The following is an 18,123-nucleotide window of genomic DNA, read 5'->3' on the forward strand; positions in this document are numbered from 1 at the left end:
CATTCTGACTTTGCCCCTGCAACTGTTGGCTATTTGGGTATACTCCTCCTTTGTGATTTCCCCTTTCTTCCATTTCTTACACATGCCCTTCTTAACTCTCAACTAATCTGGAAGCTGCTTATGCAGCCACACTGGTTTCCTTAGATGCCTTCCATTTTTCTTTCTTGTTGGTATTGTCTGCATTTGGGCCTTCAAAATTTCTTTTAGAACTCCCATCCGTCTTGGACTCCCTTCTCATTGAGTATTTCTGATCATGGGATCACTCCCAGGAGCTCCTTCAGCTTTTAGAAATTGGCCTTCTTAAAGTCTGAGTGCCTGTCCAACTTCACTCAGTTTTCCCTTGCCCCTGTATCCTGAAATCTAGGAGAACATGATCAATTCCTCCCAAGTTTCTGAGCACTTCCACTTCATCAATCATTTTCCTCCCTATTGGTGAGGACTAGGTCCAAAATAGATGAGCCCCTTGTTCCACCTTCTGGGAAATGAAATTGTCAGCGATGCAATGGAGGATTTTGTCAGACCTTACACTCGTGGCAGAGTTTGAGTCTCAACCGATATCGGGGAAGTTGAAGTCCCCCATGATTACTATCTCTCTCCTTTTTGAATGTTTGGTAATTGGCTCTAGTAAGGCATCATTCAAGTCTTCATACAGTGAATTCAGATAATCATGCAATGTGAATAATCTAATGTTTAAATCACGAGGATCTCTGGCCTTACTAACCTTTTCCTCTTTCTTCTTTTCTGTAATCCACAATTCGTAACTTGAGTACGGCGGTTACATCCCTTCTGCAGGAACTGTTTTCCTCCTCAGCAGAATCCACCGCCTTCCTGAATTCGGCTTCTATCTGTGCTTGCTTTTTATCATTTACCATCTGTCTGTGACTGTTCAAGGCCTTTAACTGCTCCTCACTGAAATAACTCTAAAATCACAACAATAATATGGCTTTGTCCATTAGCAAATACAGGCAGGGGAGCAGGAGGGATGTAAGTCTCGGTTCTATAAACAAAATTTATTGTTATTATTATACTGAAACGTATTTACAAATATGAAAAGGAAGTTTCCATCACAGCCACTGAATTTTGACAAACTGCCCCTCACATTTAAAAGAAGCAAAACAAGTGATACTTGACCTTTTTGCTTTCTGGTGTAATATCAAAAGAGCGGTCAGTGCTTCCGCAACACCTAGAACTACACACACTACAAACCCACAGTTTGTTCTGTAAACTGGCTCTTATTTTCTTACTTTATAGTTCCGTCAAAATAATACCTTCATTTTATCTTACAAAGTGTTCTGTAAACATCTCAAGTTTCATTTCAGATTCTGCTCAGCTCCCTGCTCACACTCCTGTCCTTCCATCATGCAATCAAACTCCAGAACAGCATATGGGCAGAGGTGTAATCTAAGCACTAACATTCGTATCTATGCTAGCTATACCCTATTTTCAAATATCCATTTCCACATGCACCCCAAATTATTATACATTCAAGTTTACATTTACATAAACTGATCAGCTCTAGAACTCAGTCATAATTTAATGTGAAGAACTTTTAAGTTGATTTAAGAGTAGAAATAAGGTTATTTGAAACATTCTTACTTCCAGGTAAGCTGGATCAGCAGTGTTAAGAACTGCCTCGTAAAGTTCTGCCCCATCTTGCAGAGAGCGAATCTGTTGTCTGGTTAACGTGCGGGATCGCAGTACTCTTTTGCCGCCATCTAGTTTTTTAAAAGTTTGCATGAGTTTATTACCACCAGAAAACAATTATAAAGAATAATACTAAAGACTCCATTAAAGGTACTAAGAATGACTGGCATTTTATTTTGAAATGATCAATTACCACCCTTAATATTTAGCCCAGGTAAGCCTAAAAATTCCGGAATGTGTTTAGTCTGAGTGACAAGCCTCCAACATGAAGATGTCCCTGGAAAAGGATGAAACCATTAAAAGCAGTCTGGTGAACCATTGCAATCATGATGGGACACAGAAGCGGTGACAACAGTCTGTAAGGTAGGTTGTACCTAAGCATATTTATAGTTCAAATGCTACTTTTGCATTGTTTCTAGACAATAAAAAGTAGCACTAATTTTTTTTTAAATTGATGTCTTCCCTACCATACTTGTAAGAGACCGATATTTGTTAAGAATCAGATCATGAGAGCTCTATGATCTAATCTGCTGTCTTTCAAAAATTTTGACTGGAGCAGCAGTGCAAGGGGCAGTGGGTGCTTAGGACCATTTCCCCTGCTCTTTGCTGGATCTACAAAAGCGCCACAAAGCTGCTACAGTGGTACCTCGGGTTACATACACTTCAGGTTACAGACTCTGCTAACCCAGAAATAGTACCTCGGGTTAAGAACTTTGCTTCAGGATGAGAACAAAAATTGTGCTCCGGTGGCATGGCAGCAGCAGGAGGCCCCATTAGCTAAAGTGGTGCTTCAGGTTAAGAACAGTTTCAGGTTAAGAACGGACCTCCGGAACAAATTAAGTACTTAACCTGAGGTACCACTGTATTGGGACGCGGGTGGCACTGTGGGTTAAACCACACAACCTAGGACTTGCCGATCAGAAGGTCGGCGGTTTGAATCCCTGCGATGGGGTGAGCTCCCGTTGCTCGGTCCCAGCTCCTGCCAACCTAGCAGTTCAAAAGCACATCAAAGTGCAAGTAGATAAATAGGTACCACTCCAGCAGGAAGGTAAACGGCGTTTCCGTGTGCTGCTCTGGTTCATCAGAAGCGGCTTAGTCATGCTGGCCACATGACCCAGAAGCTGTACGCCATCTCCCTCGGCCAATAAAGCGAGATGAACGCTGCAACCCCAGTCGGTCACGACTGGACCTAATGGTCAGGGTTCCCTTTACCTTTACCACTTTATTAGCACAACTGCAGCAATAAAATAAAATAATGCTGTAGACAGATGTCCGTGGTTTTTTTCTGCTTCATGGCTTGCAGGTGGAAACAATATCAGTCTAGAAAATGCATAGTGAGAGAAACTTCTGAGCCTTGCCCATTCCTGCTGTTATTCTCAATTTGCCCCTCCTCTAATCTACAGTGCCCCTTCTACTTGGTTGTGCTCATTTTCTTATTCCTTCCACTTCCTGTCCCCAACTGCCTTGTGGCATGTAATTTCTGAAACTCATCTCTACCAGGATGCTGAAAATCACATTTTGCACCAGTTTCCGATCTTCGATGGCAGCATCATGTGGGACACAGACAGAACTTCAGCAGTAATACTTTTGTGGCCATAGATTAGAGCATTCCTGAATCTAATCAATTTTCTGTATGGAACTGTTGGGACACCATCAAGCCCTTTATGTGGAAACTCTGCTTCTATGTGCACTTGTGGATTGGGTTCTAGATGCAGAATACTATTGTATGAATTAAAGTCTGTTTAGAAACCCAAGCTGAGACCACATTTAGCATTTGAATAACAATTAAACAGCTAACGTTTTTACTTTACCTTCATTCTTTTCAAATTCAGCTTGTATTTTTGCAAGCAATGCTTCCAGGGTTTTTTGTCGATTCTCAGCATGCTTTGCAGCTTCTCTTTCTTCAGCTCGACAGTTACGAAACACATAGGAACCTGCTGTTTTTTCCATCCACTGCAATAAATATTCATTGAAAATGAATATTAGTTGCTTAGTTTTAGTTTTTATCTACGTAAGTCTTAGATCTGGTTTAAAGTAGTTAAAAGTGCTTGGAAGTTATTGCAAGCTACAGTACTTTACCTGTATGGGATAAAGTCTTTGAATAATGACATCAATGCAACCAACAGTCCCACCATCAATAAGGAGTGATGACAAAGACAAAGAGAATGGCCGGGGATCCCGATGGTATCCTAATTTGGCATACCATCGCGCGCGTCGAGTGCTGTTAGCTGAAATCTAAAACAAAATATCACATATCAACAAATATGGTTGCTACCATTTGCCACACACTTGTGGACCTGAAGTTAGTTTTGGCTGAACCAGTCAATAAAAATACAGATCAAATGATTCATAGCCTGCAACACTGGTTCTCCAATGCTGTTTATGACAGTTTAGCAGGTGATCCATGATAAAAAGTTTAGTAATGGCAAACTTTATAAAACAACTTTGAGAGAGGCAATTATAGTTCAAGCTGCTACTTGCTTCAGAAACAAATAGCGGCTTACAGGTAATAAATACCTTCTCTGTTGGTTCCAATTCCATCTCTCTAACTTTTTGGACTTGTTTTTCAGATTTTAGGTGTTGGAGCTGGCCCTGTCTTTTTTTAAAAAAAGAGTACTACAAATATCCATTTTACCTTCAGCATAAGAGATTCTGGCGCTTCCAGTGGAGCGCTTGCCTCCTGAGAACCCACAAGTTCCGCTCCATGTACAACAATCTTTTGGCCCACAGCCAGCCTCTTTCTACACAATAGTGATTGGAGGGGAGGGTCCAAGACAGCCTTGATTCCATACCAGCCATCTGTAACTTCAACCACTGCTATGTCTTTTTTGCTGTCTTCAGCAGTGCTTTTATCACCACGGATCTGAGACATATTTGTGTTCAATGCTATTATTTTAGTGATGCACAGTATGAGTGTTTTAGCAGCAACATCATCTCTTTCCATTATCCTTTTGATGGCTGAGCGATGACTTTGGTCAACTTCCACGTCATACCTTTCGAAAGAAAAAGAAAATACAATTGGTCTGTGAGCATTTAGGGAAGTATCATGATAACTAAGACCCAGCATGTATTTCTCAAAAACGAGTCATGCCAGAAAAATCTCCTTTCTTTTTTTGATAAGAGTTACAAACTTGGTGGATCAGGGGAATACTGTGGACATAGTGTATCTTGATTTGACAAAGCCCTCCATTATATTCTTGCGGAGAAGCTGGTAAAATGTGGACTGGACGAGATTACTGTTAGGTGGATTTGTAGCTGGTTGATTGACCAAACCCAAAGAGTACTCTCTAACAGTTTCTCATCAACCTGGGATCAAGTTACAAGTAGGGTACCACAAGGTTCTGTCCTGGGCCAGTTGCTGTTCTTTATAAACTAGGATAAAAGTATTATTGAGGGGATGCTCCTCAAATTTGCAGTGACTCCAAACTGGGAGGGGTAGTCTCTGAAGACAGAATCAGGATTCAACAGATTGGAGAACTGAGCCCAAACTAACAAAATGAATTTCAATAGGGACAAATGTAAAGCGCTGCACTTTGGCAGGAAGAACCAGCTGCACAAATATAAAATGGGGGACACACGGCTTACCACATTCCAAATCTTAATCTATACTATACCTGTACTTCAGCTGAAGTAGTAGTCTTTCCGGAGTCAAACATTTATTGGCGAATTCCTGTGGAAATGCAACTTCCATAGCTGCTAGTTTCCACACAATCCACTTATAATGATTGTAGACCCAAGCTTTTGAAATTAGCTTAGGATCCACACCAGGTGTATCACACAAAGCCCTGTGGGAAATTATCAGAAAATTCATCAAGTTAAGAGATTTCAAGTCGTAAGAATAGTACCTCAAAGTAGCAACTACCATAACAACTCAAGCTTTTAAATGACTGCTTTGAGGTGACCCATTACAAATAATAGCAAAATACTAAGTAACACTCTAATATAATCGGCTACAAACAAGCCACAGTTAAACATATTTATATCCCTTCATTTCAATGGGAAAGTGTATGTTTGACTAGACTCAAAAGTGCACAACTGTAATCGGACCAGCTTTCCTATTTAAGATTTGGATCGGAAAAACATTTACTTATGAAGACAGCAACAAAAAATTATAATCTTCCTGCTGGATATGCTTTGTGATTAACTTACACTGGTAATTAATATTTTAAAGAAACGGTAGCTTGCAGAAATAACTTATTGCTTTTATTATTTATTAAACAGAGCTGATTTTTCAAGTGAGGCTGAGAATAAGGAGCATTTGCTAGGAGATGAAATAAACATTTTCAAAAGGCATATTGTTAAAAGGTACTCAAAACTAGATTGCATATGTTTTGACATATATTCTATTATTTAAATTCCTAAATATCAGCACTGTCAAAATTCTCTCAATTATAGTTTTCTACAGAGGACAGCAGAGTACCCAGGTGTTTAATTTACTAATGAATTACGCAAAAACAGCTTCTTTAAATTTTCTTTTTCATCTCAATATATAAAAAGTTATGTACTTCAACACTAAGACATTATTTGAGGTTCATAATAATGCACTTAATATTTAAACATGCAAAACCTCAACAGGATGAGGTTTTAGCTGAGATTCCAGTATTGCAGGAGGTTGGACTAGATGACCTTTGGGTCCCTTCAAACTCTAATATTCTATGATACCTGTAGAATTCTTCTTTTCCTGCCTTTCCCTCATCATTTGGAATCAGATATCCACCATCCGCCAGTTGTATTCCACGTTCTTCTAGAAAATAATCTCTACTGAAAAAATCCTGGATGATAAATTGAAAATCTTCTGCATTTCTGCTGCTTATTTTTAGGCACTGCTTGGAAATGCCAAATGCATACAACTGCAATGGTAAGAGACAAGTTGAATATTTTAGTGTTATTAAATATGCCCATTACTTACACATCAATATACATTTCTTAGAAATTTCTGTATTTCTTAAAGTGGAAATTCAAGATGAAGTCTAGAATAAATGAGACATGGGTTCTTCATGGAAAGGGCTCAGTTACTCTGTCTTAGCAGGTCAATTTAAAGTCCTGTGAAAGTCCAGGGAGAAAGGCAATATACAATATAATCAGGTCTCAAACTACAATACAGGTAGGTAGCCGTGTTGGTTTGCCGTAGTCGGAACAAAATAAAAATAAATTCCTTCCAGTAGCATCTTAGAGACCAACTAAGTTAGTTATTGGTATGAGCGTTCGTGAAGAAGTGTGCATGCACACGAAAGCTCATACAAATAACTAACTTAATTGTTCTCTAAGGCGCTACTGGAAGGAATTTTTTTGTTTTTAATTTAATTTTATTTATTTTATTTTGTTCAAACTACAATGGGCATTTATATTAAATTCAACACCTTCATTTGGACCAAAAAAGAATTTAACTTAAGAAATAGAGCATAGATATAATTGCACATTGAGTAAATTAAACTTCTTGCAGGATCAGGATCTCTTGTAAGGATTCAAGTTATTGCAGTCAGGCCAGTGGCATAGCATGGGGGGTGCAGGGGGGGCCAGCTGCACCGGGCGCAACATCTGGGGGTTAGGGTTAGGGGGCGCAAATCCACGGGTTAGGGAGCTCAAATTACTTGCCTTGCCCCGGGTGCTGACAACCCACGCTACACCACTGAGTCAGGCAGCAGAGACTAAATATACGTGGTCAAGCTCTATCTGGCATTCTAGACCAAATCATGTTGACGGAACAGGTTCATGATTGGAAAACAGCCTTGTTCAGACCTAATGATAACTATGGTTGCATTATGGAAGGTAACCAACCTTGTGTCCTCCAGATGTTGGACGATAATTCCCAACATCCTTGACCACTGAGCATGCTGGCTGGGGCTGATGGGTGTTGGGAGTCCAACAACCTCTGGAGGGCACCAAATTGGCTACCACTCCCTTATGGGAATGAGTCACAGTGGGCCTTGGGCTCAGACACTTCGTCTTCCAGCATGGCTAGGAAGAGATTTTGCTTTCATTTTACACTATTTTCAATTATTTGTTATGTCTGAGTGCTTACAAACTATGGTCAGTCTTAACTGTGGGCAGCTGAAACAAGTAAATTTAAACCATAGTTCATGAAGCTGGCTTGTTTCAACTAACCAGAGTTAAAATGAACTGCAGTTTAAGGTTTGGATAAGAAGCAAAACTGGAAGCAAAATCATTGTTTATCATTAGGTCCAAACCAGGCCAGCACGTCATCATAATGAGATAAGATAATCCAACCAGGCAATAAAGTGCAGGTACCTGATCGCTGGTGAAAGAACCAGGCAATTTCTCTCCCACCGCTGCTTTCAGAGGAACTCTGCAAGGAGCAGATATTTTCACAAGGTACAGGCTGCCCGGTTGTGGACAAATTCTCTGGCTTTGTTTCTTTATAATTCTGATTTCTTGTAGATTTCTTGCATATTGAAGATTTGCTATTATTTTTGTTAAATCTGTTAAAGAAACATATTGATCAAGTCCTAAAGAACGTATTTCAATTTAAAATAGAAATTCCAAACATACACAGGAGGATAGTATTGTATTTTTAGATATTTACATGTATAAATGTTAATCCAAAGAGTATCTTTAAAAGTTTTAAATAAAAAAATATTAAAAGAATGCCCACAACAATATCTAATAATTATTTACTGATAGACCATCACACATGTCTTTATTTTTGCATTAAAGCAGGGATGTGGAATTTGGCTCCTCCAGATATTATCATACAACTCCCATATTCCTGGCCATTAGCCAAGCTGTCTAGGGCTGAAGGGAGTTGGAGTCCATCTACATCTGAAATGCCACAGGTTCCCCATTCCTGCACTGGGGCCACCAAATTTAATGTTGCTGTTATTAAAGACAGATTTTTAAGACTGAAGTTTAATGACAAAATCTTCAACTGTATTTCATAACAGCACATTATTAAAAATCACATTGCAAGCTGACAAGTTGATACAAATATCAACTTCCCCCTTGGCCTCCATTTCCATGGAGAGGATCAGGTTTTAGTAATAGCTCTTTCAGCAAAAGAGGAACTGGATACTGTCCCTCTCTAAAAATATTAGTTGAGGGGACAGAAAGGAGTACTTCACACTCATCTCCAAAGATCTCTGCAATTTAGCCTGCATCTGTGCAGATCCAACATGTGAAACGTCACAGAAAAGGTAACCTTATCAGAAACCATTTGTGAATAAATTATCATAGAATTAAACAAATGTTCACAAATGCATGTGTACACACCTAAACATACCTGAATTTGTATCTCTGGATTCTGAATTCAGAGCTGATATTTGCATGGAATTATCTTCAAAGATATTGCCTTCTGTTTCAGTAGTGCTCTGGTTAACTTTTGTAAGATGAAGCTCTTCCATTCTATTAATATTTTTGTTGTCCATTAAGACAGATTCTTTGCTGTTACCTAGTTTATCATCAGAAGCACTTGCTTTTGTTTTAAAAGGTGGTGCAAAGATTTTGGCAGGTTTCTTTGCTGTATTTTCTGCTTTCTTCCTTTCCTCAGTTAAGGTCTTACTAGAATAAGTAAAAAAATAATATTGGTATATTTGAAGACTGCTTGGAAATAAGTTACTGAGACCTTTCAGATTTTAATACTTTAACATTTTGGTCTTGGATTGATCCAAAACTTCTTGCCATTCTCTGTAGAACTGAAGAAATTTTGGTAAGAAGTTGTGTACTAACAAACACTAGCAAAAGTGAATCTCCACCCCCCCCCCAATTGCTGTTTGACCTGACAGCTACAAGATAAGCATAGCTGGCTACTACCAGTACTGCACACCATATTCATTTTGGTAGATGATTTAATTACATTAATAACCTGGAAAGGTGGACTTACAGTGATCTGTTCTCTGGTCAGCCAAGCCTATATATAAAGCAGTCAGCCAGAACGGACAGGGAACACACTGAATTCCAGACTTGTTGATAGCCATAAACACAAGATCAACACAAAGAGCCATGGAATAATTAACTTCAAAATTCTTTTAAAAATTACAAGGATAGAATAAAGGGGAAAGTAACTTCAGAGTGGGAAAGGTAGGTCAGTGTCATGGGACTCCCTAGACTGCCTGGGTGACTCCACAAACACAATCCACAAAAGACCCACACTCCAGCAGCCAGGTTTGACTTAAGCACAGGGCTGTATGTTCCATCATTCTCATTCAGTGGAGGAGTGGAACGTACAAGCAAATGATATGACATAGCAGTGTGCCCCTCCAAGAAAGGAAGGAAAACCAGAATTATATAGCCTGCTTAGGCAATCCTCCTCCTGAATGCTGTGTCCAGAAATCAAACCAAGGTTCAAGTAAGGATTCTGAGATTTCTCCTCATGCCTGCCTTGTGTACTATTGGATAGTTGGTTTTTAAACCTAGGTGAGATTCAGAAATAAAGGTAAAGAGAACCCTGACCATTAGGCCCAGTTGTGACCGACTCTGGGGTTGTGGCGCTCATCTTGCTTTATTGGCCAAGGGAGCCGGCGTACAGCTTCCGGGTCATGTGGCCAGCATGACTAAGCCGCTTCTGGTGAACCAGAGCAGTGCACGGAAACGCCCTTTACAGGGACCAAGCAACGGGAGCTCACCCCGTCGTGGGGATTCGAACCGCCAACCTTCTGATCGGCAAGTCCTAGGCTCTGTGGTTTAACCCACAGTGCCACCTGCATCCCTCAGATTCAGAAATAGTTACAAATTAAAACATAAGGAACCTGTGTCTGAAGAAAAGAAGTCCCGCTATGTACACAGTTAAAGAGGTAACCTAATTTTTTCAAAATCTATTTTCCTTACCTCAAAGGGCCACAGACCACTGGCTTTAAAGGAATATTGTAGGTGAACTTTTTTCTGTCATTCACTATACCTGAAGAAAAATGAAGCTGTAATTCAAAGCTACATTACATAATTTGTAAAAGTATAATGTAGAATTCTACGTTCATTATCATGATAATACACCTACAAAATCATGTCAATATATTTGCTTTTTATTTATTTATTTAAAAATGGATTTCCCGTGAAATTTCCCCTGAGGTATTTTAGATTTCTACATATGTATGAACTGGTGAAAAATAAAGTTTATTGAAATAGAAACTAACAGATATCGTTTTCACATCCATATTAAAAATACCGGGGGAAATAGTGCTGTTACTGGAACTCTATTTGCTTCTCAAAAGCACTGTAAGAGTTAAATGCAAAGGCAGGAAGAGTCCCTGCACTTTTAATCATTGTGCAGAATAAGAAATTTCATCTATATGAAAGCTGCTCTTGCCAAAATTTCCAGGTCTACACAGGTCTCTCTGCAGAAAGCAGTGTCATTCAATATTTATTTTATTGCATCAAGGGCATGCAATGGTATTGTTTTAAATTCACCTGCCTGTAATAAGTTGCAGGGGCAAATATGCAGCAGTGATCTAGTAAACTTCAGTGATAAACTGCTTTATAATAGCTGAATTTATCAGTATGAAGCATCCGGAATAATTGAAATGTGGATTATAAATCTTAAGCAGCATTTGTATACCATATACACACAATAAGGCATGTAATTTCATGAGGATAAGGTCAATATGCAAAATAGGATTCTTACATTGACCTTGAGAAAATTTAATTATATGTTGAAATGTTTGAATTATAGAAGGCAAACTACAAATACAAAACTTCTGATTAACTGATGAAATCATGAAATATAAAGATTACCCTCCGGATAACTTTTTAAAGGTTTCAAAGATGCTTTGTTGCGTTCTTCTGACCGCTCAAACTCAGGCAGCAATTTTCTTTTAATAGGAGGTTCCCCTGAAAGGCAAATGTCATAGAGCATTTTTAAATATTTTAAAGGACCTAGCCCTTACTGATTCTGACTACATCACTGCAGTACATTCCTCAGAAAATTTTTCAAGTGTAATTCAAACTCTCAAATCAATGCCTCTTGAATATTTTAGAAAATTAAAGTTTTTGAAAGTCCCTTGGTTACTCTAATCTGAAAAATTATCCCAGTGGTATTGGCGGTTGTCAAGAGAGCAAACAGGCAGGACTCCAACCTGTCTTTTTCAGGCTTTATTGTTAAAACAGACTTTTTACAGTGCAGAGCGTCGCAAATCCATGTCTGCTCAGTCGCTAGCAGAATCTGGGTGTGGCCGGTCCTTGTACCTCCCCCAGCATAACAGTTGTGTGACCCCCATCCTTCTCCTACCCTCTCTCCACCAAAACCTACTGCGCAGAGTGGGCGCTGGCAAAGGGGTGCTTCCCTCACCTCCGCTTTGCTCAGGCTCGGTGTTGGCGCTCTCCCTAGCATCTCCTGCCCTTGCACCCCCTCCCCACTGGAGGCAGGGCTTTCCTCCTCGCCATAGGAAGAACTGCTTTGCAAGATCTTTGGAGGCTCCCTGTAACACAACTGCCCTTCCACCTCTCATCTCTGACCTGATGGCAGTTCTCTGACAGCGGTCATTGCTAAAAATATCATTCAACTGGTACTTTTTCATGATTTTAGTGAATATGCTAGCCCTGGATTACTGGGGTCTAAACTCCATGCTGGTCTTTTGATGCATATGTAAAACCTAATCTTCAAAATACTTTTGAAGAGGTATGCAATGACAACTAATAACTTTTTTAAAATCATAGACATAAAAGTTTTATTTTACACAATTTGTATAGGGCTTACTTTCACATTAAACTTCAAAGGAATGAAAAATTTACAAAGACTGCAGTACTGATAGGCATGCAAATCTCTTTCCCAATCCCCCATTTCCCTTGCAAAGCTTGTGTGGTGTTTGGGAAGCATTTGTAGATGAGAATCAGTGAGTAGCATGGGCTTGTTCAGCACTCCTGCAACTTCTCTGCAAATGCACTTCCTCAAAGCATTTTCTCTTAACAGCTAGAATCTAAAACTGGTAGTGATTCTACCTAACAAGCAAATGAGGGTGGGAGAATTTGGAGAAAATAATCACTCAAGTATGTGATTGGTTATGCACCCCTTTCTCCCACTAATCCTGGCTGACAAGTACCTTGACTTTATATTCTAACTGGGTGCATTTTAACCCATTGTTAATGGTTTACTATGACCATGCATATTACTCCCACTTCACTCCTGTCCACCAGCGAGCAGGAGCAACTCTCAATGATCTTTGATTTAGCACTACTTATATCAAAACCAGGAATCATGGTTTGTTTCATTCTGAACAAGCCACAATCTAAATCCAAGATATGGTGTTGGCTTAATGCTCGGGCCTGGAATCAAATCAAACACAATCCCAGTTTAGATTTAATGCTAAATCGAGGATCACAGTAGGTTGCTCCCATTCACTATCAGGAAGCAGCAAAGCAGGAGCAAACTGCATTCATGGCAACCCATTGACTGTGGCTTGCAGTGACACACCAATGCTGCCAATATTTTGGCAAATCTGAGAACGAGACCATGGATATTCTAAGATGTCTCACTCCCTGCTAATTATTTGATTGATCCCCTCTAATTCATTCAAAGTAAACTAAACTGAGATCAATCAGTGCAACTCAGTAAATGTACAGGAACAGTTTTTTGAAAAAACAAAACAGCCACCTACCAAAAGTGTTTTCTTCTTTCATGTGCCTTTTCCCAGTTCTTGTATATGACAGAAAATTATTAGGTTTCTCAAAACTCAATATGGAATTTTTATTTTTCTGTACTTCTGCATCAGGAAGTTCATCATCTTCCATGAAAGCTTTGGCACTTTCTGTAGCTTCTATTTCCAAGTAATTTTCCGGAGTTTGTGCATAATGACATTGAAGATCCAGATTTCCTTCTGTTGCAGTACCACAATTTGCTGCACATTTAGTTTTGCTTCTACTCCGGCATGGTTGGGTTATCTTCAAAGCCTCAATTTCTTTTGAACATGTAAAGTTTTCTTCTAACTCAGATATTTCTTTTTGCTTCTTAGTATGAGACATGCACACAGGTATTTTAATGGTCAATGGGTTTTTTATAATCTTATTTTCATTAGGTGTACTTGTGGCTGAATGAAGTGCTTTATATTCCTTTTGTGGTTTAGACTCTGAAATAACTTCATCCTGCTCTATGGCCTCTGTAGCAAGAACTTTAATAGGACCTTGCCCCACACTCCGTTCAGCATCAGAAAAACTATTACTACTAACATCATCAAATTCTTTTAAGAGACCCATAACTTTCTGGAGAGCCTTTTGAGAAATTTGTACTTGTTTTCCACTTGCTGTGGCAAAGCCACAGGGAATATTTGCATTGGCTTCAGTATTTGAAAATATTTTCCCTTGAGATACAAGTATTGTGTCTTTCTTTGGAGCATCTTTGCTCCCAGGAGAAGATACTTCACCATAACTATAATCACAGTTAGAGACATGACTCGGGTGATCTGATGGATTATTTTCCATTTCAGAAAAAAGCCGTCTTGCTTTCTTTAATGACTCTGCAGATAACTGGACAGGTTTTCCACTAGCTGTGCTAAAAAACCCAGAGTTATCAGTAATAAAATCTGACTTGATACACTTCTGTTTGTTGGGAGTCCATGTATCAGATTGCTTATTATGCATTTGAAAGCATAACTCAGGGTGAGTGTTCAAGGTCATAGATTCAGTATACTTTAATGTGTGCTCATCTGCACAGCGCTCTGTGGCTCGAGAAAACTGAGGTGCAATTATATTTTTCACTGGATTGTTCTCTGCAGATGAGTAGTTATTAGAATCGATACACACTCCAGTGCCACAGGTATCAGAACAGTTTTCTAAAAGGTCATGTTTATTTGTTTTAGGTTGAGATTCCATGTTCTTTTCTACAGATTTATAGCAGTCTTCATGAAGCACTTGCCTGGCTTTTTTTAATGCTTCCTGAGAAACTTCAACAGCTTTACCACTTGCTGTATTGAATGCAACTGGCTTAGCCTTCAGATGTTTTGAAGTCGAAGTTGATGCTTCACTGGCTGAATATTTCTGCAAGACGTTGGTACTGAACAATCTTAAGTCACATTTCTGTATCATGCTACTCTCATTTTTAGAAGTTTCATCGTAAGTGTGAACATTATTGTCAGCAAACACATTTTTTGATGGTGCTTCTTCTTGAGAAATACAAGTTAAATTCTCTGACACATAACTTTTCTTATGACATTCATCTGGTAAATGGTTGAGCAAAGAATGTTCACTCTTTAAATCAGAGGTACTAGCCTTTGAAGTGAGACTGCAAATTAAGTTTGAGGAATCAAGGCTCTTATTATTGCCAGTATTTCTAGATGACAAGTCCTGAAAACTTTGCATTGCACTAATATCTGACCCTTCAACAGGCAAATGCTGATCAATAGCAGAGTCAATAAATTCAATTTTTGAAATATTTTTGCTTTTTGTACATGCCAGATTATTCTTTGTCAACAAGCCTTCGTTCACTTTCTCCCCTCTAGTATGAGATACTAAATCTGATTCAGATGCATTCATCTCCAAAGAAAGTTCTTTAATGGTGTCAAGATCATCAGTCTTCTTAATAGTGTTTGAGGACAAATCTGGAAGATCTTCAAAGTTACCTTCAGGATACAGATATTCATGTTTTTCATTTCCTTCTTCAAATTCCTTGCTAACTTTGGTAATTTTCTCATTTCTTTTTTCCTGAATTATAGGCTTGGTAAAATTACGAACCTCTTCCTCCATTTCTGGAAAAACAGTTTCATCTTCTGAAAGAAGATGCTTTGCTTTAGCTAAGGATTCATTAGCAATTGTAATTTGCTTACCACTAGCTGTATGAAAACCCATTGCAATAATCTGCTTCTCTTTTCTGATTTCAGAGATTTCTTGATGGTTGGACCTTTCAGTTTCACTGAAGTTAATATTCTCTTTTACAGAACTGAGACCTCCCTTTTTGCTTTTAGGGCTTGTCTTCCCACTGGAAGTCGGCATAGTCTCTAGTTCTTCTCTTGTACAGGAGGCAGCCAACAAATGAAGCTTTTTACTTTTTCCTGCAAATATGTTCCCATCAGCAACAGTGTGAAATCTCTGCAGAAAACCACTTTCTAGATTGCTCGCCTTTTCCTCCAATTGATTTAAATTACAGTTTTCTTTTCCATATGCATTATTCAAGGTGGATCTTTTTTCAGTCTTAGCAGCTTCAGCTAAACATGTTAGATCCGACAAAGCTTCTTGCAAATTGTAATTACACTGAGTTTCTTCACAGTTTACAAAGTGATGTGAGACTAATACACTTTGATTATTTTCAAAGGAAGACAGTTCATTTCCTGTCATACAGACAGAGTATTTTTTAATAATTTTTAGGTTAACTTCTGTAGTACTAGAAATCTGAACACTGCCTTCATTATAATTTACAATTTTTGACTTACTTTCTATATTTTCTTTAACAAATTTAATTGTATCTTTTGTATTCTTTTTCATCAAATATTCAGCATTTACTTCTTTGACCCTCTGATGCCAATCAATCTCTCTCTCTTTCATGCAGTTGGGATTACTCCAACTCTTGTCGCACCTATTTGAACAATCGCGTAGCAATATTTTTTGGTTAGGGCTACGCATTTCATTCACCCCATCCAGATTGCCGACTAATTTTGTAGCTTTCTTTATAGCATCAACATAAAAGCTCATCTCTTTGCTCCCAGCTGCACTACAGCTCCCCAGATCAGATAAATTGAATTGTGATGGTGCTGAAACAATTGGAACAAAAATATTGTTCTGTTTTGTGCTTGAATTAATGGATGTAGCTTCTTCACTACTTTGTATCTGTATCTTAGATTTCTCAGCTGTGCCTATATGTTTATTGGGAGACAGATCATGGCCTCTTTGAATCTTTTCTTCAGAGCTTTTCTCAAAATCATTTTCTTTCCAAACTTCAGCACATATATCATTTTTATCAAAGCTTCCAGACATCTCATCAGCATTATTGAATGCCCCCATCTGATGCTTTTTGAACTGTGTAAATTCAAACTGACTACCTGTTTCTTCTAGTATATTAGAAATTTCAGTAACTTCAGCTTCTTGGCTTGCTGTTAAATTTAGTTTTCCTTCAGGATGTTGATTACTAAGCACATTCTGGAAAGCAGAATTGGCACACTTGGGAAAAATAATTTGGGCATCATTCATCTGAAAACTGAGCAGATCAGAAACGTGTGAAAAATTAGATGAATTTTCAGTCAGTTTGTTCATTCCAAGTGAAGATATCTCAGCACTTCTCTGTGCATTTTCATTTGAAATATTTTGCATTCCTTTGCTAGGAAAATCTTCAATAAATTTATCTTCTATGTCTTTGAACAATAACTTGCCTTTTCTAATGTTGCAATCAGACAGTGCTATCTGTTTATTGGATGCTGTTCTGAAGCCACCCAACTTTTCAGTTCTGCTATGACTTGTATCTCCTAACCAGCTCTGCTCATTATCTTCAGCATTTCCTGCTAAGTCTACTTGTAGATGCTGGCTTGGGTCTAACTTTTTCTCCAATGCTATAAGCTCAAAAGATTCATCTTTAGTACGTTTCAGTGTTTCCTTTGATTGAGACCCAAGGTCAGCCACCTGAGTGCCACTTGCCAAAAATGTTTGTGTAGCTGATTCCAAAATTGCTTGTTGGTTTCCAGTTATTGATGCATGTATTCCCAGTGTAGATTCCTCCATCACCGCTTCTTGCAATGAACTGAAACATCTAAGACTGACACATCTTTCACCATTCTCTCTTTGTAAATTTATCTTTTGACCAACTGAATGGGACATGCTTTCACTTGACTCTATTTCTTGATTAGCAGATATATTGCTAGAAGGCATAATTGTTCCTTTTCTGTTGTCTGTCTGTTGAAGTATTGACAACTGATCTGTAAAATTACATTCTGTGTAATTGAGTGGAGTTTCATGGGAAATGTTACTAAGAATGCAGTTTTTATCAGACTCTACTTGCTGTTTCTCTTCAAGTGCGTGCTTCTTAGCGTGCATAATGTCTTCCTTTTGTTCTGTAAGAAATTGAACCATGATAGTAATGTTAGTTGGAATGGCACCATTATTTTTTTTTTAAAAAAAATCTCTCTCTCACCAGCTTTTGTGTTTAGTCTAGTGTACTAAATCCATTTTCAGAATGTCTCGTAACCACAATGAAGTATGCTGCAGCTAATACTTTGTGCTTTTGCACTCAATATTGCTGTTATCGGAGGAATTACTAAATACTTTTTCTATGCAGAGACATTTAATGTTTTTTCCTTTTTAAAACAACTCTTGACATAATAAATTACCAAGAAAATGGCTCTGCTTAAGCAGTTTATTTAACCTGTTTTTTCAATCAGCTGTGATTGCTGAACAAAATGCACACTTTTACTTTCTGACTACAAGGCCACTTCAAGAAATCAAGCCAAAAGACCTGATGATATAACAAAAACATTTTTTTTCAATAAATGATAATAAAGGAGTCACTACTAGTTATGGAAGTTAACTTTAAACTTGCAGCCACGTGGCCTTGCAATGGAACGTCCAGAGAAAAAAGGGAGCTGCTTTAGGCTACAGCTGGAAATCATCATGAGCTCCAAC

General features: G+C 38.4%; 1 protein-coding gene across 1 annotated transcript in view; it reads right to left on the reverse strand.

The window, feature by feature from the left end:
* The window catches only part of BRCA2 (BRCA2 DNA repair associated), a 32,083-nt gene that overhangs the window by 5,550 nt on the left and 8,410 nt on the right, over positions 1-18,123 (reverse strand). The window contains exons 9-20 of the mRNA XM_081909281.1: positions 13,185-17,555; positions 11,326-11,421; positions 10,426-10,495; positions 8,882-9,159; positions 7,894-8,084; positions 6,307-6,494; positions 5,259-5,429; positions 4,280-4,637; positions 3,724-3,879; positions 3,456-3,597; positions 1,597-1,715; positions 722-920 (exon numbers count right to left, since the gene is read on the reverse strand). Of these exons, the coding sequence (XP_081765407.1) occupies positions 722-920; positions 1,597-1,715; positions 3,456-3,597; positions 3,724-3,879; positions 4,280-4,637; positions 5,259-5,429; positions 6,307-6,494; positions 7,894-8,084; positions 8,882-9,159; positions 10,426-10,495; positions 11,326-11,421; positions 13,185-17,555 (6,339 nt within the window). The remainder of the gene's footprint in view (positions 1-721; positions 921-1,596; positions 1,716-3,455; positions 3,598-3,723; positions 3,880-4,279; positions 4,638-5,258; positions 5,430-6,306; positions 6,495-7,893; positions 8,085-8,881; positions 9,160-10,425; positions 10,496-11,325; positions 11,422-13,184; positions 17,556-18,123) is intronic.

This window comes from Podarcis melisellensis (assembly GCF_964234715.1).
Source record: "Podarcis melisellensis genome assembly, chromosome: 4".
Classification (NCBI taxonomy): Eukaryota; Metazoa; Chordata; class Lepidosauria; order Squamata; family Lacertidae; genus Podarcis; species Podarcis melisellensis.